Below are 26,229 nucleotides of genomic sequence, written 5' to 3'. Positions count from 1 at the left end.
AGAAGAAAATTAATAAGTTTTATTGACTGCGCATAAGCTGCAAGTATATAGGACTCATAAAATAAGTTAAAAATATAAGGAAAACATGGAAAATAATAAAGATTAGTGAAAAGATAAGAAAAATTAGTAAAAAAAATATAAACTAAAAAACCGGAAAACAAAAAAAATGAAAAGATATAATCTCTTGATAAGCTCACACAATTATAAGCGCAAAAAGGAGTACACATTTTCTTGGATATAATTTGAACATAGTACGACAAACTATGAATTTCTATCTTCTTTTGCTTTTATTGTTTTTTCAAATCTATGCATTAAGCAGTTCGGTTAAATAATTTTATGCTCTTAATTAGTACTGAGAATGCAACTTCAGTAATTATTATTTAATTATTTATTTATAAAGTATATAAAATTTTACATCATGTTCATCAACATAATTTTTGAAAAAATATTCCTTTACAAAATTTTTAAATCCTTATAATACAAGGAGAAGAGGTTTAATCCTTCCACTTGTTGTTCTCATAATCATACTTAGAAGTTAGGCCATCAATTGGATCTACTCTAAGCTGAATCATTCTTTCCAACATTTTCGATTGATGCTCTGGAGTCATTGAATAAGGCAGAGGTGGGTAAACTAAACAAACAAAGAATGATTTCAATCACTAAGAACAACATAAAGCGAGTTTCGCGACATGGAATAAGTGTAGAGTCCTCCAAACTCCTTTAAATCGTTTTTTTCTTCTTCTTAAACATTAAAGAAAATACAATTAGTTTAAATGTTAAAGATAGGAAATGTCTCTTTTCCCCTTTTTTATGTAAACAAATGATTTGCTGTAAAATAAAATATTAAAATAAGAAATTGTGATTTGTAATGGAAATTAATGATAATGCGTAAACTGCTTTTTAAATGTAAGTTTTACACTGAAATGAAAATTCAGGTGAAATTTGCACAGAGAAATTGGAATGGCCATACTTAAGAGGGAAAAGAGAGGAACAATTGTCTTTGACTGATGTCACAAATACAAAGTATATCAAAATTTAATTCACTTTTTTTATTACCATAACAAAATACATAAAAAATAAAATATTTGTTTTTATATCTAAAACAGTTAATAGAAAAACAAAAAGTTTATTAATGGAGGGATTCTATTAAATGTTTATTTTTTGTTACAACGCTCTTTCTACTGTGGAATTGCCGTTTCATTCATAATGACGAGATGTCAAAAAAATTAGTCATTATAAAGGCTAGACTGAGAAATGGTAACTATGCGTAATTGCTTAGTGATAATTCATAATCGTTGATTGATCATTTAGGCCATAACATGCATACTTTAATTAATGCCTGAAAATTAAAAAAATTTAAATACATGAAGCAAACATTTGAATGCTTAGAGAAGAAAAGCAGTAACTGTAGATGCTAACAATGAAGAAGAATAAAGAATTGAGAAAAGTAAATGTACTGTAATGTAATGCAATGCATGCATATACATAATGAATCACTAATTATTAAACATTTAAGTGTGTGTGGATCTGACTGTTACCTAATAATCTTCAAACTCATTAAAAAATTTTAACATTTATCTAGATCAAGTGTCAAAATATTGCATGACATGCAAGTTTAAACTTTAAAAAAAATATAGAAAATTGGAGCAGTTTCTTTCTTGGAATGATTATGAAAAATTCAAAACTCTTACCATAAATTTTCATAAGATAATAAGCCCATAACATGAGTCCCATAAAAGCAAAAGTTCCGCCGATCATGTACTTCCAATCACCATTAGGAGCTCTTTGTTCCGAAAAAGTCAAACAAAAGCTGTGCCTGTATACTGGAGTAAAAAAGAAAAATTTAGAAAATTTTATATATGTATATATATATATATATATCAGTGTTTCCCAAAGTGGTCCATATGGACCCCCAGGGGTCCGTGGTACCATTCAGGGGGTCCCTGGACAACGTCAGGGGGTCCGTGTGAGGTTTAATATAAAATAATAAAATTGTGATTGGTTTTTATTATTATCGAAATTAAAATAAATTAAATAGTAGCGATTTTTACGTGCTAAGTAAACTACAAATAAAAGTGATTGCTTACAATTATTAACAGTGGTTTGTTACAAATTAAACAGTTGATTTACAAATTTTCTTATATCTTTTGTTTCCTTTTTAAGAGATAACAGTATGAATGAGTCGAAGAAACAACGCTGAAAATACAGTGTTGAATATTTGAAGTATGTCTTTATTTCTTCACCAGGAAATAGTACTTTACCTGTGCGTCTTCTATGTAATAAAACTATAGCAAGTGATTCAATGACACATTCCAAGCTTAACGAACAATTGATAAAAATCCATAGTGACAAAAAAGATAAAGATTTAACTATTTTTCAAACAGTCAAGGAAAAATAACTGAAAACACTGTCACTGCAACAACTTATGAGGACAACATCAAAGCGAGGTGACGATGGATTGCATGTTTCTAAATATTACATGATTGCAAAGACCGTAAAGCCTCACACTATTGAAGAACTTATTTTACTAGCTGTAAGTGAGATAATACTCACCGGGTTGCTCAAACCAGCTTTTAACATTGTAAAAAGAATTCAACGGAGTAATAATAATGTACAAAGAAGGATTGACAAAATATCTCAGTGCATAGAAAATTCTTTATGTGAGTACTTAAAAATATCTGAATTTTCTATACATATTGACGAGTCTACTTATCCAAGAAACGAAGCTTTTACTTTTAGCTTATATAAAATTTGTAAAAGAATAAAAATTTTACCAAGAATTGTTATTTGTTAAATGTTTGGAAAGCGATACGAAAGGTGAAACGTTATTGACTGAATTAAATGCTATACCCTTGACTAATATCATTTCCGTAGCTACTGACGGTGCTCCGGCAATGGGAGGAAGATACCGAGGTTTTCTGGCTAACTTAAAACAAGCTGCAGCGAATGTATTTTCAGTACATTTGCCAAACTTAACGAAACTAATTTGAAACTACAAGATGACCAATTAAATTTAATCAAAACTAAAGTCGTAAAACTGCGTTTGTTGCAAAACTTTTTCTGTATAAACAAAACTTGGGAAGAGGATATTGTTCTCTCAGTTTCAGTGCCGTAATGAACCTCATCACAAATAAATAATAATAATAAATGATTAGAAATTAGTGCTCACAAATATTGAGCCTGACATAAATACACTCTTAAAATCTCATCATGTTCATCTAAGTCATTAATTTTTCTTATTTTATTTTAAACAAAAGATAGTTCAATAAATAGTTCAACAAAATGCTTTTTTTTTATTTGTAATTTTTATACCGTATAGGTAAGCAGTTTTTCCCTTGGGGGTCCGCCCGGCAAGTATACGCAAGCAAGTTTGACTATAAAAAGAGTTCCATGGGTCAAAAAGTTTGGGAACCACTGATATATATATATATATATATATATATATATATATATATATATATATATATATATATATATATATATATATATATATATATATATATATATATATATATATATATATATATATATATATATACACACCGAAGAGCCATTACATTATGACCACCCTGCAAATAACATGTAGGACCACCTTTAGCCCTCAAGACTGCTAGCATCCGCCGTGGCATCGATTCCACAAGGTGCTGAAAGGTAGTCTGAGGTATCTGGTACCAAGCGCTCACCGACTGGTCCTGCAATTCCCTCACATTGGGAGGGGGTAGCGCGGCAGCACGAATTTGGTTTTCCAAGTAGGACCACAAATGCTCTATTGGATTAAGGTCAGGTGAATTTGGGGGCCAAGGCATGACTTGAAAGTCACTGGAATGTTCCTCGAACCAATCCATGACGATTCGATCCTTATGACATGGTGCATTATCCTGTTGGTAAACACCATCCCCCGCAGGAAAAACTGTTGCCATGAATGGATGAACCTGGTCTGCAACTATGTTCAAGTAGCTTACAGACGTCAGGGATTGTTCTATAAGGATTATGGGTCCTAATGTGCCCCATGAAAACATTGTTCCTGGGCGAAAAACTATGAAAACCTGGTCTAGCCCATTGTTATGGATGGAGGGTGGTCATAATGTAATGGCTTTTCGGTGTATATATATATACACACAGTGAAACCCCGATTTTACGTTTTCTGTCTGTCTAGATGTTAAAAACGCATGAAAACATATAATCGGGGTGTGGGAAAAATCCAAGCGTATTTTTCAAAAATTGGCACTTATGAGACAAACTATAGACAAAATGTGTAATCTTTACTCATTTTCGGCTTAGATAAAATTTTAACACTATACCTCGTAATACTCCCCATTGTTTGCGAATTGGCCTTTTTTGTTTACATTCACTAATAAATATTGTTTCACAATTTCTGATCAAGAGTTTCAAAGCATAAAAAGTTGTGAGTATATCCTCCAGTATTTACTAATCTTCATCATTTTTATTACTATCATTGGGAGCAAGTATTAAATCAGATATTGAAGGTGTTGCAGTCGTGTCACCTACTTCGGAAGATCTTCCAAAGGTCAGATGTTCCCTTTAAATAGCGAGAAGTCTGCTTCATTACATTAATTTAAAATGCATTTTAGTCGACATTATGTAATGCTGAAGAAATGGAATTCAGGACTTCTAGAATATTTATTTTTGCTTTAGTAGTAACTGGAATTAAGAAAATGAAATGATTACCTAAATAGTTGTTTAGTGTAAGGTTCTTAAAAAGATTTAATTGTTCAACGATTTAAAGATTGAAATTTGCTGGAAAAATTTCCACCCGCAAATTTTACAACTTAAGCTCCCATGCTTCCTTTTACCACTTTCCTTATGTTTCGCCTATGTCCTGACACTTCTGATTGTGACTCAAGGTGAAATCCCCCTTTATAGACAAAAGGAAAATAAGATAGAATCGAAAAAATATTAGAACATCTTTACATAGCTATTAAACATGTCTCTCCTTTTTTTTAAAAAAAAAATTGATCAGTTAGAAAGGCATATAAATATGAAATCCAGGATAACTTAAGATTATGGCTATCGGCAATTATTTTCCCAGGCCAGCAAAAATGATGCAGAAAGCAGGATATTATACAAAGTGTTTGACGTACAATGTAAAACCCACGCTCCACTGTGTATGTACATATATATACACAACAGAAGTAAAAGATTACTAACATAAAAATACTATTATTTCTCCTCTAATGTTCAACAATACTTTTATGGAAAACGAAACAAAGATATTATGTTACACAAGAGGTTCACATCCTTTTTGAGTGAAGGGCCACATGCACAGGAGATTGACCAACGATGGGCTGCATACCAAAGTATTTAGACAAACATGTTGACAGCAATTGTAGGTAGTAATTGTTATATAAATATCATTGTTTCAGGCACTAATTCTTTTTATCAGTTAACCTTGTAAAATGTTAGCATAAAATTAAATACTTTTAAATGTTAAAATTAGAAACTGCAAAACTGATTACTTAGAAAATAAAACAGAATCAGAATTAATTTATCAGAATTCAGATAAATTGAAATCATTAAAAACAATGGGAAAATTTATGCTCTTTTTATCACATTACATGATAAAAAGAGCAAAATTCTAACATTAAAAAATTTGCTCAAAAAATTAAATTTTTAAAAATAAATAAATATTTTAATTATTAAAATAAATGCAAATTAAATACTTTGATTTAAAGAAAGTTTATATAGGGTCAAAAATGATTAGAATTAAAACAGAACCCTTTCAGCTCAAAATAAGTTTCAACATTTAGTACTCCAACTTTAAAATATTTATTTTAAATAAATTATAAGAGGCAGTGGCTGAGAGAGGAAAGAAAAAGAAAGAAAGAAAACATTCATTTTGAAGGAACTATTTTCCTTAATAATAAAAAACTAATACGATACTTTTTTTAACATATAACTCTATTTACAATTAATATACATATATTAACAATTAATTAAAATTTACATTACTTTATGATACTTATCTTGATTACACTTTTTTACTGTTAAGATTTAATGACATACAAATCATTTCCCAGTATTTGATCATAAATGATATAAAATGGTCCGTGTTTTTAGAAAATGGATTAAAAAATTTCTTAATGGTTATCCTTCAATTTGCAAAATTTTCGAACATAGTGATAGTTATATTTACTTGATCATGTGTTAACTTTTTCTAGCGATTAAATGAAAATTTAATGATTTTGTTTAAACACTGCTCTGTAGACTGCTTCTGTTTAAACACTGCTCATGAACATGCCAAATTCATTTTGAAAAACAGTCTTTCGACAGAAGCTGTTGTTGTGGGCAATATTAAACTTTGGGAAAATAACTTAATCAGTTTGGGAATTTGTCCCAAATGGTGCTCTTTCTTTCCAGCTTTTTAAATCGCTTGAATACGAATTGCTATGGGTGGTTTTTAAATTGCGTGAATAAAAAACGCTAAGCGCGGTTTTTAAATTGGAATACGAATCGAGATGTGTGATTTTTAAGACGCGTGAATATGATCACTATATGTGATTTTTAAGTCATGAGAATATGAATCGCGGTGCATGATTTTTGAATTGTGAAAAGAATTACAATATATTATTTTTAAACGCCAAAATACGAATCGCGATTTGTGTTTTTAAATCTAGTGAATACCAATCGTGATGGATGATTTTTAAATCTTGTTAATGTTAATACGAATTATGATGTGCGACTCTTAAATTGCAAGTAGAATTAACGGCAAAAAAAGAAGAAAAAAGAGCTAGAATTTTTTTTATATGCATATTAAAATCGGCACAGAGCACATAATTATTTATTATTTTAATGCGCGATTCAAAACTTACGTGCCGTGAAACTACAGTAATAAAATAAAAATAACAAGATTTTTTAAATTGCGTGGAAAAGCGTAGTATTAACTATTAAAATCCTTTTATATTTAGGATGAAATCAGCATAAGTAAAGCACGTCAAAAAGTGAAATATTTAAGACTTTCAAAACCTTGTAGAAATGTGTAGCAATAATTGCCAAAATATCGATTCCTAAATAATTTGATTTGCGATAAAATCGGCACAAATACACCACGTCAAAAAATGGTTAGCTAAATGAGCGATTCGTTACTCGCGATCCATAATAATATTGTGCTAAAAACATCGAAATTTTAAAAGCCACGCGGAAATACGTAGCAATAACTGCCGTAGCAATAACTGCATCCCTATGTAACACTTTACTACTAATTTTACTATTTTAAGCTTTGTTCTACATAGAATGTCTAAATATAAATGGCATATAGGGTAACAATTATTAGCTATCTGAAATAAAAATAAAACTTTTCAAAAACACTTAGCTGCAAAATTTAAAAAACAACTGCAGATATCTGTATTAAGTTTATGCCAAATTCAATATGCCTAAAATAAATGAAGACAAATAGTAAAATTTTGCTGACAGAGTGAAATGGAAGTGCTGCGTTGAGAGAGTGAAGTGTTGGTCAGATTGATATGAAAAAATTTATATAGATTGATAAAAAGTCATTTTTGAAAACCCCAAGTTGTGCGGTAAAAATTGCAAAGACAAAGTAAATTCATATAAACCTTGAAATGCCAGGAAACATTTCAGATAGCTAATAATTGTTCTTATTCTTATTTCAGATACCTAATTATTTTGTCACAGGTTCTTAATATAGCATGCTAGATTATATTTTCGATAATATAGATCTTTTAGTTTATTTTTCTTCAAAAAATTTAAATTCCATGGCATTTCTCCTGATTTTTCAAAGGATGTCCGTAAACTAGTTTTTATTTAATAGATGGCTCACTTGACTTCCCATTACTAATTCACTAAATAAAGTATTAAAAAAATATTATTAGTTTTTTCTGTTGTTTCAGGTTGCTCGCAAAGAATTACAGATAGAAAGTTTTGGCGCAAACAAAGATCATGAACTATTTTCATCTTTTCTTAGATATTAGTATCAGACAGTCACATTGGAGAATAGAAATTTTGAGTATACATCACTATTTGTGACATAAATAGGAAATTATGCAGTAGTTAGGAACTTTTCCTTCTTATTGCGAATTAAATCAGAAAAGTAGCAAATGACTGTCATTGAATTACAATTCTGGTAACATTAAATTCTAGCTGCATTAGAATTTTATAAGCACAGGTTCATGCATTTACTATATGTACACAAATTTTTTAGCCAGCTAGAAGAGCCAAATTTTTACTTATCATAATAAAGCATTTTAGATCTGATGCTTCAAAAATGTATTGATTACAATAAGGTTTCATTGAAAACAAATTAAGAGAAATTGGAGTGCATAACAATCCATTTTTAATTTGGGAAATTATTTCATTAAAATGTCACAATTGGATACATTTTAGAGTTCATAATGCTGTAGCAACTGTAAAAGGATGATTTTGAAGCTACAATATTACATAAGCAAATTACTAGGCATTATAATTGTTGTTTCAGTTCTCCCCATAACTAGACATTTTAATAGTAGATGTACTTAACAAGTTCTTTTTTTTTTCTTCTATTCTCCCCCACCTTATCAAATAAGAATAGAAATTATGAGTGTGAACGTTTAAAAAAATTTAAACAGCAAAATTTTACAAAATTTTCTTATATTTGAAATGTTTTTAAAATTCAGCAGATTTTATTATTTTTCAGGAGTTGGGGAGATATTTTTCAAATTTGACAGTCTTCTGATTTTTTCCCTAAAGATTTCTAACTAAATAGAATTCACACTTAATAGAAATTTTCATAAGAAGGGATAATTTCTTACGTGCTTTTTTCTCTTCAAGAGTCAATTTCTTCCAATCTTCTTTTTCTTTTTCCCTCAATGCTTTTGATTCGGGAGTATTTTCCCTAAAACGTATAGCAGGCATGGGATAATCCACTCTATCAATGTAAGTGTAAGAACCATTCATTCCAAATCCCACAATATCCCTGTCACCAATTCTTGATTTTCCATGAAATGCTGCAAGAGATTGCACAGAATTGGGAACATTCCTCATTAAACGCCTGCTCAGGATGTTAGCAAGGGTAAACCCCATATCAAAGACTATCTGGAATAGCAAAGAAATAATTAGTACACATTTCAAGCATAATATTCAATTACTAATGCTGAAACAAAATTTAGACACATTAGTAGTCATTAAAGAAGCACATAAATAGAAATGTGAAAATATTTTTAAAATTATGCGACAAGGCTGTGGCAATTTATTAAAATTGTGAAATATTTTCTGTTATGATAAAATTTGACGCTAACATAGCCATTTGTTTATTTATTAGTTTGAATTTCTTAAGTTAATGAGTGGAACCTTAAATTTAATTTTATAAATTGTTACAAACTAGTTCAATAAGTTTTGACTTTTCTTATTTTTGAAACATATGTTAGTTTATTCTTTATAACAAAACAAAAAATAACAACAAAAAAAAACAATAATAATAATATTTACAATAAACGCTTTAAACAAAAATAAACACCTATAGTTTTTTTCCCCTGTCTCAGTAAAATTTTTTTTGAATATTGCAGTTTTAAATGTTACAACTAAGTTATCATATAAAATCTATTAGTCAGATCACACTGATTATTTAAGTAAAGTCCAAAAACTAAACATTCTTTCAAAAAATGTCCCTGTCTTACAAAAATTTAGCCCTATTAGGATACAGCTCTTTCTCAGTCTACTGAATTGGATAAGCAGGGTAAATTTGCTAAAAGAGGAATCTTAGAATTGCAATCGATGGAGAGTTGCATAAGATTTATCAGACAGGGACATTCCAGGGCTAAAGAGAATAGAAGGGCTGGTTCACTCCTTTGAAGTATCTCTTGCCGCGCCGATCCTCTGACGTCACTCTAGTGACGTCACTTTGGCGCAAAGCTCGCACTTTTACTTCAAGAACGGAGCGTTTGGCCTTACTAGCTCTAACTAATATTGGATCATTTCTTTTTGCGAGATATTCTAAGACATTTGTTATTTTCTATAATGACTTTCCTCAGTTTTTGCAGTGAATTTACAAGAATTTAAAACTATTATCTAAATGCCAGTTTGCGCGATTGCAACTTGCAAAAATTCTGATATAAAAACAAAAGGAAAAAGTATAATTTTTCGCGTGTTCCCTAAAGTAAATGAACAACTATGTAAAGAATGGATTCCGAAATGACACAGTTAATATAAAACCACAATACGTTTATTCTGTCGTAAAGAACTTTTATAAAAATTCATTATCTAAATAGAAACCGCCTCGCTACTTCATAAAGAAAGGCAGGTGAAAAGAATTAAAAAATAGATAAAGTCAAAGAAAATTAAAATGTAAGTCAAAAGTATAAATAAAATGTATAGTATATAGTTGAAATTCTCCTAATTTCATAACATATTTTTTAATGTAGTTATTCTAATTATTTATGATTTTTTTTAAAAATTATATTCTCTTCAATTTAAATATCTATGTATTATATCATCGTAAATTTAAATGTCTATAAGCAATTGTAAAATTTCTGATGTCATTATGAACCTAAATTATTATTTTGTTTCAGTAATTAGCGTTTAAGGTTGATGTTTCCTAATGATTAAGTATGAACAAATTGCTATTAACGACATATTTTAAAATCAGGGATTCTAAATTTAACTTATCTTTATAAAAGAATATGTAGATAAAAAAAAGTGTCGATATATGCCTTCATTTTTCTTAATAGTTAAAGTTAAAACTGAACTTTTTAAAATAAAGTATTTGTCGTGTCATTTTCACCAACTAGCAAAACATTTTTATAAGTTTAAAATGGTATTTTTTTTAATATAATAACCAAGAAATTTTTATTTTGAACTATGTTTATGAACGGAAACAATGTGTTAATTACGTAAAGTTTGAAGGCTAATAACCAGAAAAAGTCTAACTTATTTTTACAAGAGAAAGATGCAGAGTTATCATATCTTTGCTTGCGATCTCCGAGATCTGTAGACACAGTGACGTCATGAGGAGTGAAATCGTAGCTTCAGCTCTAAGAGCGGAGTGAACTAGCCCTTGTATTCTCTTTAGCCCTGGGGACATTCAGTGATTATGTGTATAATTATCTGCAGTGTTTCCCAACCTTACACAATATACATAAATAACGAAAATAATATTTTTTAAACAACTTCATAAACCATTTTTCTAGTAACATAAAAACTAATTTCAAATTTAAATAGTCATTTCTTCACAGAGAATTGAAGTTCTACAAATGTTACAGTTGATCCTTTTTCCACTGAATCTGTTAATGGTCTGTATTTTGTACAACACTTGATAGAACAAAACTATCTTTTTTGTTCTCAGTGAGAGGATAAACATTTTTAAACAAATGCATCATTAAGATCTTCCAGAGAAAATCTTTTTGCAAGTTGCTTTTGATACTTTAGATGAGGAAGGTGCTTTGCTTTATAATTGAATTTTACAATTAATGAAATACATAAATAAAACTAAACCTACAATAATATTAGGGATGCAACAATTCAGCCTATCTGCTGAACACAGTAGAAGTAGAGCATTAAATATGCCAAAACCCATAAGAGGGTGCACAATACTCCATCATAAAAAATAGAAGAGGGAAATACAAAAATGGCACACCAAAACTTTCATGGGCAAAATTGAACAAAACTTTATCTTTCTGTGTTTATAACAGAAAGAGAAAATGAAAATAATTCTGAGCTAGATTGATGTATTAATTTGGTTTTAATTATTTGAATAATCAATTAATAATCAAATTTCAACTCAGATTTAACATTCATTCATATTTAACAATTATTCTCACAGAATTACTGAGGTATGCACAACCTAAGGTCTGCAGACCTGTTTGCTTATTACAAATTTTTAATATTATTAAAAAAATATAAAGGAAAGCATTTTTATGAACAAAAATGTAAAAATTAAAAGTCTTTTTTCTTCAGCCTCGAAAAAAAATCAATGTATTAGAAATTCTCTTCATCCTGCTCTTTTATTTACTTAAGATACAGCAAGCTTGAACCATTCAGAATAACTATTTCATTTTTCAAGTTATAATTATATTTATGAGTTCTATACTTGCAGGAAAATGTAATTTCTTACAACTTTTACACTTCACTATGTGCTTCATACATGCTACTTTTAATTAGAATTTAAGTAAATTTTACATTTTTTATTTTTTGTGTCCCACTATCAAACAAACGTTGTGCATTCCTTATAACATGATTTTATTATTAATGATACATCTTATTTTAAAGTATGGCTAATCTGCTTGAAATGTTTTATACAATGAAAAAGAGACGAGCTTCTTAAAATAAATCATGCGTTGTAGTAGTTCAAATATATGGTAGTCCTTTTAGCAATGTTTGTGCAAAATTTTAATATAGTAGTCCAATAGGATTATAAAGAGAAAAAAAATTTTTTTTAGTTTAACAGAGACCAATCATATAAAAAAACTACATTGTGTGTTATTTTAAGAGTGATCTAGTTTTTTTTAAGGCATATTTATGTAACAACATTGATTTTGTATCCTCTGTCTTTTTTAAGGCTTTTTCAAATTAATTACAGTTTTTAAGTAGGAAGATAATTACAAATTAATTCCTTCGTAAAAATGGGAGAAAAAAAGTTAGCATTCAATAGGGTGTCCCTTAAATTCGGCATAATAAATTTGAGGTTTACTGTGTATGGGATGTGTCATTCTTTTATTATTATTTCTTTTATCGTGATTTTGTATTAAGAGAAAATGAGAAAATTTCACTTTTAAGTTATTTTCTCTTTCATGAAAGATCATAAAAATTTTCCAAAATAAGAGGAGCTCCCTATCGTAAGCTTATTCCGAAAAAAAAATTTTTTTTACGCTTAAAACTTAGCTACATTTAACTAACTAACATCAAAAGCACGGGATTAAACCATATGCTTTTATTGAAGATAGCTTCTTCTAATATTAAAACTTTCCAGTTCAACGCTAAGTTTTCACAAAATGTTTAATATCGGATGTTAAATCGAAACCATATACTCATTATAGATGAAAAAGAGATATGAAATTAGCAAAGGGTTCTTACATAAATGCGCCACAATATAATCACAAATTCAAATTGTAAAACTAATCTTATTTAGATTATTTACGTAGTTTGTTTACTTTTGCGAAGTTCCCGTGTTTGCGATGATGGTTACGTTTTGCTTCATTGCTTTGCTTATAGCTTGCATGAAAAACAATTAGACTGAGATGGGATGTTGCTTGTGATCATATCGATGCTAGCTATAAGCTAATAATAAGATAAGTAAAAACTTCGAGAATGCTTGCCTAACACCAATAATAAAACAGCAGTGACTAAAGATTTCTTACAGAATATTAATTCTATTTCTTGAAAACGAAGGCCCTGGTTATTGAAAAAAATTATACAATTATTTAGCTGAAATATTTTCTTATTAATTACTCTTACGGTATTCGGAAGTTTTTAATTAGAATTATGGAAAACAATAGTAATTCGACTGCTTCAAATACTGTTGATAAAGATTCGTTTAACATGAGTAGCGTTGAAGAGTGTATTCCTAATGACAATCAAATTCTTGATTCACATCAAGAAACTGAAACTAATGAAGAATTTTTCGATGCTAATGAGAGTGAATCTGAAAGTGAGGACGATTTTGAAGTAGACGAAGAGGAGTTGTTGAAAGCTCAGAAGGACATGTCTGAAGATGAACTAGAGGTAGCTGTTTAAATGAGTTTAGATATAAGTTTATGTGTACTTTTGGTTGGTATTGGTGATAATAAATTATTAATTTACTTATTTCATAAACCTATGCACTTCATTCTTAATGGCACACGAGTCGTCCAAGTCTGGAGGAAGAATTCCATATTGGTGCCTTCGTGAAAAACTCTTAGCAGCAACCAGGGGATATTTCCGTATCGTGATCTGTGGCAGAATAATCGCCAAGTCATGGCAACTTTCATGCAGCGGCCTGCAAGAAACTTAAAAAAAAAAAAACACCACTGAAAGGGACCAATTCGTAACTACTCCCGGGCAAACATCTACATGTTTTTTTTAAAAAAACCTGCAAGTTTAAAATCTATATGGCGCCTTGGCGATTGTAGTTGGTAGATCACGATACAGAAATATACCTTGAGTTTCTTAATCATCTAGGCGTCGCCACATTGATTAAATGTGGCGATGACTCGATGGTTCAGAAACTCGGTTGGGAGATATTTCTGTATCAGTATCTTTTCATGCCTACTATCTTTGACAAGGCGCCAAAGGGTTTTTTAACTTGCAGAAATTTATAAAATATATTTATAGGTTGTCCATGGGTGGTCAGGAGTAGGGTTGCAAGTTTGTTGCTGGAAAAAAGACCCAAAATTCAAGGAAAATTGCACAGATTCTAAATATAAAAAATTTACGATAAAAATGATGCAAAAGACAGAAATTGTGCAAATAATAAAGAAAGCTTAAAAAATACAGAACAAAAGTATTTCATTTAATTTCAAGCAATATTTATATTTTTATTTAAGTTAACAAAATTTTGGTAAGAAATGTTGTATATTGTCAGATTATTCTCATTTATGCTTCGTCCTTCATCACTTAATACATTTTTATACTTAGAAAACGATCTTTCTGCGTCCACACTGTTTGTAGGCACCGACAAACATTAAATTACCAATTTTGGATAGCGTTTAGTCCTTGATTTCCAAAATTTTATCAATTTTCCTTCATCAATGCACAATTCCTTGACCGTTGCTTTGTAAGAAGTAATTGCTGTGAAAACACAAACATTCTACATTTAAACTGCTAGTTACAAAAGCATTATCTCCCTCTCATCTAAGAAACTGATCCCTATTTAAGAAATCACAAGGAGCCACCCAGAAAAAATTTTCTGGATATGTAAGAAGGCAGTAGAAATTTCATTGCATATTGCAATAGCCTGTGTAATAATTTTTATGTCAAAGATTTGATTTATAACATTTTCCTTCTTTTGTGATTCCAATTTCTTTTCTACTCTTACTGACTTCAGGAAGGTAATCCTATCAGTCTATTACCCTCCCTAAGTGTAGAAAGACCACCTTACTTGACAAGATGGTGGTTATCGCTGAACTATTTTCTTGTCATTTTGCTATTGATTTACTCCCCTAAATATCAAATCAATTTTCCATGTTCAATTTAAGGCTTCAAGAAAGTAAAAAATTATGCTAAATTAAAAAAAAAATTAAAAATAAAAGAAAAAATTCACATTTTAAGCAATTTTCGCACAAATCAAAACATATCGAGAATTTCACGGATTTTATAAAAAAAAAAAGGATTATAATTTTGCGGATATTCTTGCTGCAGCCCTAGTTATGAGTTATAATTGTTGAGTTGGTTCCCTGTGGGCCCCTGCCTGGAAGTCAGCAAAACTTGAGGAATATTTTGACGTATATGCCAACCCTCAGCTGTTATTGTGAAACACCCTCAATGGTTGCTCGATCTCCATGACCCCCTGGCTCACAATGACCTGTTGTCAAAATGTTCTAATACTGAATCTTATAACTTATTAGAGGAAAATATGTTATAGCAATTAAGTTTTTTTAAGAATAAAGAACTTTTTATTAAATCACGTGAAAATTTGAATACAACATTTATCAGTTTCACTATGTCGTCTCCTTCCGTAAAATCTCGCTTTCATTACTCTTAATCAGTTTGTAGAGACTGTTTTTCACGATAAAATTATTAAATACTATTGACTTCTGTTTTGTAATATATTTATATTTCACTAGAAACAAAAAATTGAAGCTTTAAATCTGAAGAAGTCTGGAAATGAGTGCTTCAAAGCTGGGGATTTCAAAGAAGCTATGGTTCTTTATACAGGAGCTTTGACTTTGTGTCCTCTAAAGTGCCAGAATGAACGCTCAATACTTTATTCAAACAGAGCTGCTGCAAGAATTGGTCTTGTAAGTCTTTCATTTATTTATGTTGACCTAAACAGGTATAATTTAAAGAAAAAGTTGTCATATAATTTATTTTTTTTGCTAAATGTTTTCATTTTACAAATTTAAGATAAGAATTTATAATTTGAACAGATATTAATTTTTTTCTTCCTATTTTAGTTACAATACATTAAGAACTTTTCATAATTTCTTTCTATGTCTTTACTGTATTGATAAAATATTTATCACATATTACCAAGTAAATATAATTAAGAAAGAATGCGTGTAGAAAAAAAAATTATTTTGAAAAATAATTACCTATCTTTTTATGTTTTGTTTCAAATTTTATTTAATAACTATTAAGCATTAAGTATTTTTTAAAAGTCATTAATTATTTGAATTTATATAATTTGAAAATTAATAATTTTTTCTTGATTTTGACTGTACAAGAGTATTTTTATGCTTACAGTTTTTGTGCCTTCTTTCCATCAAATGATGCCAAAAATTATTTTTTTAAATTTGAATGGTGTAGTATTATAGTTAAAACTTCTTGAACTTCTATACAGAAAAATACAGCTACACATTTTAAGAAGAATGAGCCACCCCTCGTCAAATGTGGAAATTGTTTTCCGACCCCTGAGGTGTGGAACCTTGTTAAAGTGAAAGCATTGTAAACCTTTAAATTTTCACCATTAAAAACAGATACTCAACTGAAACCAAATCTTTAAAATAAAAGAAACAATGTCACGCAAAATTTCAAATATTTTAATGGTTTTCAAATGTATCATTATTTAGACATGATTTAAACCTTATTGAAGATTGAAATTTTAGCTCAAAATAATTGCTTCTCCTCTTCATGACAGAGGCAAATTAAATTATATTTAGTTGTTAGAATGTAAAAGTGTATAATGTATTTTGAGAGGTTTTTAATGTGGTAACTAGTTACTTCTGAATTTCAATGAGTGTAAATAAAACTACTTCCTGAATAAAACCACATTCACCTATTATTCCAGTATCCAATGTCCAGTTGACAATGGTGTTATGTAATTATGAGATTATTAAAAAGGTTTGACTGATTTTCAAATTCTGAAAATTGGTATTCAATTTAAAGTTATTTCTTTAAAAGTTTTTTTTTATTGAAATAAAATTTTATTATTATAATAGTAAATCTTAAATATTAGTTAAATTGAGGAAAAAGGTGATGTGTTTAGAAATATTATCTACCCCCTCTCTAGAAAAAATATGTATACAGACTAGTTTATTGAAATTACCTTTGCATTTACTGGCATTATAGGTCAAGAAATATTTTAAAATCTACAATAAATTTCAATATACCAAATAAGTTCTGCAATAATTAATTTTTACTAAACACTTGTTATGAGATTTGCTGATAAGTTGCATTTTCAAAAGTATGTTTTTAAACAACATTTTTAATTTTAAAAACTATATCTAATTTTTATAATATTTTTAATGGCTGAAAATCAGAGTATGTTTGAAAAAAATATTATGCCCTTATGATGTTTAGGATAGGGAATTCTTTTCCCCTTTTTATGAGTTTAGCATTATCTTAAATGTCTTTTTAATTTATTAAAAATAGATAAAAAATTTTTTGTATTTAATTTTAGGACGATAAAGATGCTGCTCTATTAGATTGTAATAAAGGTAATTTTTTTAATATACATTCTAGTATGTGTCTATAAAATATTTTCATATTTTGTATCGAAAATTGTATGATGAAAATGTTTATAAAAGTTCATACTAGTTATAAGTTATAAGTTTATGAAAGTGTATAATCATTATTTTAAAAAAGTCGCTATTCATAGAAATATTTAGAAATTAATTTTTTAATTAAATTAATCTTGAGTAATATAATTTTGTTTACAAACATTTTCTGTCCTTACATATAATTAATGAAAAGTTAAACAAATTTTCTTAATTTTTTTTTTCAAAATGAAAAACTGACATAAAATTAAGACTCAAAGAATTTTTATTAAAATGTTTTATTTTTATTTTTTTTAAAATATCACTTTGGCTGCATATTAAATTTAAAATCTTGAAGTCAAATACTTTAGGAAGGAAAAAATTTTGAGTATGATCCTTAAAGTTTGGATGAAGCAATATGTAAAGGAAGGTAAAGTAAAGGATGTTTTAAAATTATTGTTTATTAATTTAAATGTTTGTTTTCTAGAACATCTTTTTTATTATTATTATTTTAAAACTATATCTTGTATATTTTGTCCGATTGATTTGAAGAAAAATATTTATTAAGAATCTGCATTTTATATAGGGAATTTATTATTATTATTTTGTGAATGCAAATTCAAAAGAAATATTTAGATACATTTATTGTAAATATTTCATTGAAGAACATTTAACAATATTTTTATCTAGAAAAAATTTCATACTAAGGCACTTAAATAGATGTAAAGAACAACATTCAAGCAAAATTCAAAATTTATTATTTAAATTTTTCTTCAATTTGCTATTTTTATACTGAAACATATATTTTTATTTTATTAAATCATGTTTTAAGCTTATTTTGAAAATTAACGAGTGAGTCATAAAATAGTATGCTCTGCAACAAATGAAAATTAAATCCGTCAAACAAATTCAAAATTTTGCTTCACCAGTGCAATCTCAATGCAAAATGAACCTGTAATGCATTTGCCCATGTCTCACACGGCTATCTTGTATCTCATGTTATTTTATTTCTAATGCCCATCTGAGATCCGTTCTAGTAAAAATGGATATGTTAGTTTATAATTAAATTTATTCACCATTAAAGACACTGCTATACAGTATTTTTCTTGTGTGGTGCATTTGATAATTAGCTATAAGTTTGTTGGGAATTCTTTGTTTGGTCTGAAAAAGGTAATATATCCATTTTTATTGTGTTAAATATCATAAAAGTAAACAGTTAACCATAAATTGAAGTGTTTTTGTTACTTGTTTTGAAAAAGTTATCCGATAATGAGTGACTCTGACGATTTTGAATATGCCAATTTATCAGAAAGTTCTGCTATGAAAGTGGTGATCCTTGAGTTGATTTAATTGATTTTAATATCTTGAAATTCAAAGTGAACCTCTAATAAAATTGTTGAAACTTTGAACAGTAATTTTTTTACAACTTTTACACCAACCCCCGCTCCTTAGTTCCCCCCCCCCACACACACAAATGAAATTGCTAGAAATAATTTACAGTATACCCATCATAGTGCATAGCAGCGTTTTTAAAAAGTGCTTAAAGGTGCTTATTTTGGCTTTACATTTTTAAAAGCCCTTAAAGGTGCTTTTATTATTAAGTGTTTTTAAAAAGTGCTTAATTTTCCCTTTTCGAAAACGAGATTTTCGCTGCACATTATGCAAAATCTTGGATTTCACATTGTTCTATTTAACGGTTTCACAATTCATTCACACACAATCCATTTTGCCGTACCATTGGTCTGTAGCATATGAAAGTGCCAATCATTTTACAAGTTTGATTAAATACTTGCAGGTCCGCATGTGCGTATACTGAGTTGTATTCAGTGGGAAGGATTCTTGCATTCTCATGTACAATTCTGCTGCATTTTACACCCTCTGAAATCGAACTGAAAAATCTCGATATTTTTATGGTGGCTAATATAATTAAGAAAATAGTTCTTTGTCAGAAACTAGTGATTTATCATGATCATGTAAAGTCTTTGAAAATTATTTTGCAGTTTGTTAATGTATATAGGAATTAAAAATATTTTTTCAGTGCTTAAAGAATACCTGAAATGTGTTTATTTTTTATCGAAAGATTTGGCTACACACCCAGACCCATAAATTCATTTTCTGTGATCAAAAATGAACTAAATCGTTTTTTTTTTTTTTTTTGCCAGTTTTTTCGAAAAAAGCTCGTGTTTTAAGAGGTTAATACTAGTTCCAAGCCTGACAGCCAAACATTCACAGCATAGCAGCAGGCATTACAGATTATCATGCTATCTGCGAATTATTTTTAATTTTCGATATCCTTTTTTTAAGAATAAAACGAGAGAGAGAGACTATCTTAAATTTACATAATTTTTTAAATTTCATAAATCAGAAAATTTGACACACTACTTATTTTGGATAGAAAAGTATATATAATTTTCTACAAGTGGGAATGTAATTGAGAATACTCATTTTGTTGCACATGCGAAGATTTACTGAAAGTGTCTGTTTACTTTGGGCATTTTCTAGATATGCTTTTGCAGCCAATTAGGTTCTACCCTTGGGATATACAAACCCTTTTAAAAAAAATTCTTTATCTTCTGGAAATGAGATTGATTGGCTGGCATTCTCTCTTTCTCTGAAGGCTGCACTTGTTGTCAATAATTTTTGAACTATGATTCAATAATTTAAAAGATTGAATATGAAAAAAAGTAAAAGGTGAAAAAGTTGCTTACTAAAAGAGTATATTCTAATACATTTATAAAATTGTACCAAGCAATACATCCCATTTCACTCATTAAATCTATTTTCTTGTTAAATGCATGATATTTATAAATGATTTCTGCTGTAATAATAGAGTTTTTTCATAAAATTATTAAAAAAACAATTTATTTATAAGAAAAACTAAAATCTTGTGCGTAAATGTTTAAATTATTAATCGATAAAAAAAGCTTTTGTAAAGGGTTTTAAATTCTTTTAAAACTATTTTTGCAGATAAAAGCAATTAATAAGTAATTTTATGCCAATTATATTTCTCTTTTTTAATAAAAATGTTGTGCTGAATTCTGAATTTCCTGAAATGTGTTGTAGATATATATTTTTATTTTTCTGCATGTGCATAGTCTTTTCTATAATTTTTCACTTTGGGTCAGAACCGCCACTCTCGTTTTTAAGATACAAAATGCATAATATTCAACAACTTTCACTAATTGCATATTCTTTGGTGTTATTTCTAATTCTACATTCCTTTGTTTATCATCAAATCTTACATAAATTTCAGTCACTCTTGTATCTCTATATAGTCTCACTGTTGTCATGTCAGTGTCTAGCATGTTGGACTAAAAATATTAGTTGCCTACAGAAGTAAAATCAAGATGATTTTTTATGACATGATTTAAAATTCGGTGCTGTAATATTCAGTTGGATACATGGGGGGGGGGGTATACTACAACTACATTTTACCTTGGTTATGGTTTAGTGAAAATGATTTATTAATTTTAATTGTATTTCCTTACAAAATCCTGAACTGTGAACTTTTAAAATATAGTCTCATAGAATTTTTGAACTTCTAAGTTTTTCTATATGTTTTTGTATTTCATTCCAATTTTATTTATTTTTTTATCGGAATTATGTAGCAATTGAACTAAACCCGGATTACCTGCGAGCCATTTTAAGAAGAGCTCAACTTCATAAAAAGATGGACAATTTGGATCGGTGTTTAGAGGACTATAAAAAAGTTCTTGAGTTGGATAAAAATAATTCAGAAGCAAGGCAAGCATGTGCTGTAAGTATTTTTTATTTATTTTATTACTCCATAAAGAGTAACATTCAATAATTTCTGTATAATTTTGAAAGTATTAAGCTTTTCATATTTTGATGCAATGAATTTCATAAGGCATTTTATAAAATACTTATGTCCGCAACCAAAAGGAAAAAGACCTAAATTTTTTGATTCCAACATTGAATGTTAAAAAACTAAACGAAATTTCGAGACTTTTTTCCACTTATATTTTAATATATATACGTACATTATACAGTGAAACCTCCTATTATGAACACTCCTACAAAGCAGATGCCTCTCATTATGTACATATTTTTAATTCCCTGTGTATCTTCTATGCATCAACCATTATGTACCTTCTCCTCAAAACAGACGCTTCAGTAACTGGACACAGACAGTCATTTATTCTCTAAAACGTTATTTTCTATCTCTACAAACCGGACGCCAATTTTTCTAAATTAGAAAAAAAACTGTTTCTGCTTTAAATTCTAAAGACAAAAAATATGCAACCATTTTTAAAGCACCATCATTTGGGGCTACTTTGTGCAAATTTGAATTTGGCACTTTTCAAGTGCTGTTATTCAGTATTATGTTTTTTTTTCACGTTAAAAATGTGTGGAATTTGAAGATAGAAGTCTCCTCTATTACTACAAACATTTTTTCGAATTTTAAAACAATCTCAGAGTGTGTTTTGTTTATCCAATGTCAACACCTTTCCGAGAACGTCGGACGTCGAAAAGTGTGCGTGGAAACTTTAGCTGTGAAATGCAAAGACGTTGATAAAACAATTGTCGTAAGTGCAAATTTTTTATTTATACATTAATAAACAATTATATCATGTTAGCGTTAAAAAAAATTTAAAATTATTAACAAATAAGCGGAAAATGAAAATGAATGCACTGTGGGGCTACTTTGTGCGAAGTTTCATTCATTTTTATTTTTCCGACAGAAAAATTGTCAACCGTTATAAAAAAATACCTCGAACGAGAAATTACCGTTATTACACTTTAGAAAAGCTGCAACAATGTTTGCAAGCAGTTGCTGGTGGTATGTCGATTGCAGAAGCTTCTCGGAAGTACAAAATCCACAGAAATACTATCTCTAATGAAATTCACAAGAAACACATGAAACGTGCTGGTAAACTATTATTTTTCTTCTACAAAGGTTTTCTAATGAATTAATCAAATGATTTAACACATAAAAATATGTTTTATAGGACATCAGGTGATTTTGACAGAAACTGAAGAGCAAGTTCTGTCGTGTTCATTCAAGCACGTTATGTTCAAATTTATCAATATTATAAATGTTAATGAATATGTAATAATTATTATTTTTGAAATTTCATCCATTTCAATGTTCAAAAATGCATATGGTTTCCTTTTGTTTAAACTCATATGTTTTGAAATAAACATTCTTTTTAAGAATAAATTCTTCATAAAAAATGGTTTTTTAACGCTGCAAATTATTTTCAAACTAATATCGTTACATATCTTGATGTTTTTGTCACTAAAAATGTCAACAATTAACTTTTTTAACAATTTTATATCAATACTTTACTAAAAACATGATTATTAAACTGAATTCCTATCACTGCACAAAGTACCCCAATTGGGGGCTACTTTGTGCAAGGTAAGTTTTGGCTTATTATTTGTAAATATTACATACAAATAATGCCAAATATTGATCAAATTCACTCGTCTGAGTCCAGTTATGAATATAATATCGATAATTCTACTAAAGTTCAAAAACTGCGAAATCCTGCACAAAGTAGTCCCACATGACGGCATGTAATCTTATCCAGAACTGAAAGTATTAAGCTATCTTACAACTATAAATTCTCTTTTCACCTTCCTTTACCTTTGCAAAGAAAGGGTGAGAAAATGTGAAATATTTTAGAAAGTGTCATCTTTTGATCTGGAGGATACTGGTTATAAGACCCCACAAGCTGATAGCTGATATGATGTCTTAAATGCTCCCAATTTCTCTTCCCCACTAAAAATGCCTTTATACTTATTATCATTTCTGAGACTATGTTTAACACATTGCTGGGTTAAAAAAGAGAGCAGAAATCTCGTCATTGAGGTGTTCATATAAATGAAACATTAATGTAGACACTTGGCAGATGATCAATTGGGAATAAGACAACTCTCTAGAGCCTCCTGCCTTACAAGTATGCATTGCTGCTTCTGTGCATAGTGGGAGGTGCACTTTCAAAGACCATTTTTCCTATCAAGTGATGGTGGGGTGTTAGGGGGGTAAACCTGATAGTCAAACTGTCTAAGGAAGTGACATAGGACTAAATGATCCTATTCCGTATCATATAACTAACTTGAATGTCTGTTTATATAAGCTGGAGCTACATCCAGAATTATGTATACATATATAAAAAAAAAATTCATATATTTTACTGAAAAAAGTATTTTTTAAAGTTTAAATAAATATTATTGTAAATAGTTATTTAAGATTATTCAACTTTTTCTACATCATTGCAATTATTAGTGTACCCTTCCCTTAAATGGACCACTCTCATAAGCGGACAATTTTATCCCTCTTAGTAAATAACTTAGATCAAAAATACACCAAATATGGCAATAATATGTTCATAAAATCACATTAAAGTTAAAATTTGAACTGAGTTTTAATAATTGACTCTCTGAGCTGATTTAATACTTTGTCTGAAATCAAAAATGTTTCAATTCCTGCTGTGACTCCGTAGGCATTGATTTATATGTTCAATGCATTAATGTAAAATAACATTCTGTGTATCCTTCTATGTTTTAGACTCTTCCTGCTGAAATTGCTGAAAGAAATGAGAAATTAAAACAAGAAATGTTTGGTACATATTTAAATTTATTACCTTGTTTTTTTATTTTTAACAGAGTGTTTATTTGCCTGGATAACCTTGAAAAGTCAGCAAAATTTTTCAGATAACTAAAAATATATAAATGTCTGGATATATTGTTTAATTTGTGAAAATATTAGGGACATTTTAATTGACTGAGGAAAAGATTGAAATTTTTATAGTTAAAAATGTATGGATTTAAATTGCATAATCAGGAAAAAAATGAATCTGTAAAAAATATTAAAACCAAATGTTTCCTTAACTTTATGTATCGTTATATGTAAGTTTGTTCTGTGCTATTGCAACCTGCTTTAGATTTCATATGAAAAATAATTGACTGAAATTTAAAATTAACTAACACTAAGATTTGAAAAAGTTTGCTTGAAATATTTGAAAAAAAAAAAAAAAGAAACATGTGCCGCCTTAATAATGAAGGTATTTATATTCTTTTTATTTGATGTAGCTGGTTAAATTTTTGTTATATTTCTTCTTAAGTAATATTTTAACCTTTAAAATTAAGCTAATTGAATTACCATTGGAATGTCTTGTTCAGTTATATAAAAAAGAGTTCTTCTTAAGATGGGACCTTTTAGCAATGCCTGTCACAAAACATTTATAATGATTGTTTTTGACACTAATACATTGTTTGATACTTAAAGAAACAATTCATTTTCTGCAGTTCTTTATTAAGAACAAGATAGCTGACATTTTGAAATTTGCAAGGGAATCCGAATCTTTCTTCAGAATTTTAATTCTAATAACATGTCTGTTGGTTTGTCACGAGCCGTAAATTACTAGACAAGCACCAACTTCTATGTTCCTTCCTGCAAAATGCGGCTCAGTCTCGGTTGATGGCATGTGCTTTAGGGTTCAACCAAAATTGATGGCATTTGTTTATATTTTCACATCAACCAGCCTCTGGACTGCTAATTAGCTGTCCAGTAACAGCAAAATATGAACGCTAAGAGTGGTTCAAAACAGTGTAAATTAAATATTATTAAAAATACTGGATGCATCAAATTTCTGCCCAACATGATCAGGTGGGTATGGGACACAGTTGTTAAAATCATTCCTGATTTTACCTTGTCTCATGGTTTTTTGCTGTGAAAATTTTGTTGCAAGTTTCTGAAATCAGTTCCCTGAGATACATGTTATCCATGATAGTCCATGTGGAAGTTTTAGCATGATTTAATCACTGTTAGCTTATCAAATTAAAAATAATGCTATTTAAAAGTCAAACTTGACCATGAATCAATTACAAAATGATTGCCGGTGTTTCTCTACTTTTTCATATCTAAATGACTAACATAATTTTTATAAAAAAAGTTTGAAATTGTTGAAAATATAACATGGATTATTCGTAAATATTTTTTAGGTAGCGTTAATCGATGAATATTGTTTTTGGTTATTTGTTTATTTATTTTTAATTTATGAGTGTTTATTTGCATTTTTTTTTCTTTCAGGAAAGCTCAAAGACCTTGGAAATATTTGCTTAAAACCATTTGGGCTTTCAACCAATAATTTTAAAATGGTTCAAGATCCGAATTCTGGTGGATACAGTATAAACTTTCAGAAATAACCATGATACATAAATTTTGATTTATTTACTACAACATATATTTTCTTCAAATTAAATGGTTTTAACTCTCTGTTAGTCATATCTATAAAAATCTGTTTCAATTATTTAGAGTGGCAGAAGCATTGGTCTCTGGACCATTAATAAACTGATTTTTGTTTGTAAAATCATCTCAGAGTTAAACTCACATTCTTAATTATTGATTAATGTTGAATGTATATATTTTTCCTTGCATTTTATGATTTGTAGCTATTTGTGAATAAAACTTGAGAATAAAAGTTAAGTAATTTTGGATTGTTTTTATTCAGTAAAGGGAAAAAAAGTCAAAACTTTTTCAAGTTTGCATCTGATGATCTGATTTTTACATGCTTGGATCTAACCTCGAGGGCCTAACCTTAAATATTCTAATTAAGTTATGCAGTTGTTACTTTAAGCTGCTAAATCAGACGACACAAAAATGCAATTTTTCTTTATGAACATTATTTTCTTTTTTTCTACG

At 28.8% G+C, this 26,229-nt stretch overlaps 2 protein-coding genes across 2 annotated transcripts; one reads left to right on the top strand and one right to left on the bottom strand.

Annotated features, from left to right (window-relative positions):
• Nucleotides 1-373: 373 nt before the first annotated feature.
• Nucleotides 374-13,139, bottom strand: LOC107445213 (cytochrome c oxidase subunit 4 isoform 1, mitochondrial). Its single transcript, XM_016059560.4, has 4 exons — nt 13,021-13,139; nt 8,766-9,048; nt 1,692-1,823; nt 374-631 (listed from the first exon to the last, which is right to left on the bottom strand). The coding sequence occupies exons 2-4, from the start codon at nt 9,034-9,036 to the stop codon at nt 495-497; spliced, it is 540 nt and encodes a 179-aa protein (XP_015915046.1). The 5' UTR covers nt 9,037-9,048; nt 13,021-13,139; the 3' UTR covers nt 374-494.
• Nucleotides 13,140-13,175: 36 nt separating this feature from the next.
• LOC107445212 (tetratricopeptide repeat protein 1) lies at nt 13,176-26,013 on the top strand. The gene is made up of 6 exons (XM_016059559.4): nt 13,176-13,668; nt 15,708-15,881; nt 17,483-17,519; nt 21,167-21,315; nt 24,094-24,148; nt 25,618-26,013. Exons 1-6 carry the CDS (start codon nt 13,429-13,431, stop codon nt 25,731-25,733), a joined length of 771 nt encoding a protein of 256 aa, XP_015915045.1. The 5' UTR covers nt 13,176-13,428; the 3' UTR covers nt 25,734-26,013.
• Nucleotides 26,014-26,229: the final 216 nt, after the last annotated feature.

Source organism: Parasteatoda tepidariorum, chromosome 10 (assembly GCF_982258835.1).
Source record: "Parasteatoda tepidariorum strain Cologne lab strain chromosome 10, Ptep-v5.0, whole genome shotgun sequence".
Lineage (NCBI taxonomy): Eukaryota > Metazoa > Arthropoda > Arachnida > Araneae > Theridiidae > Parasteatoda > Parasteatoda tepidariorum.
This window is presented reverse-complemented; position numbering and strand designations above follow the sequence as displayed.

Excerpts from the sequence above, each read along its gene's own strand:
- LOC107445213 (XM_016059560.4), bottom strand. The coding sequence starts at position 9,036 with ATGGGGTTTACCCTTGCTAACATCCTGAGCAGGCGTTTAATGAGGAAT. Across the intron at positions 1,824-8,765 it reads TCTTGAAGAGAAAAAAGCAC|TATACAGGCACAGCTTTTGT; the intron begins GTAAGAAATTAT and ends TTTTTACTCCAG. Across the intron at positions 632-1,691 it reads TTATCTTATGAAAATTTATG|TTTACCCACCTCTGCCTTAT; the intron begins GTAAGAGTTTTG and ends TTGTTTGTTTAG.
- LOC107445212 (XM_016059559.4), top strand. The coding sequence starts at position 13,429 with ATGGAAAACAATAGTAATTCGACTGCTTCAAATACTGTTGATAAAGAT. Across the intron at positions 13,669-15,707 it reads TGTCTGAAGATGAACTAGAG|AAACAAAAAATTGAAGCTTT; the intron begins GTAGCTGTTTAA and ends ATATTTCACTAG. Across the intron at positions 15,882-17,482 it reads CTGCTGCAAGAATTGGTCTT|GACGATAAAGATGCTGCTCT; the intron begins GTAAGTCTTTCA and ends ATTTAATTTTAG.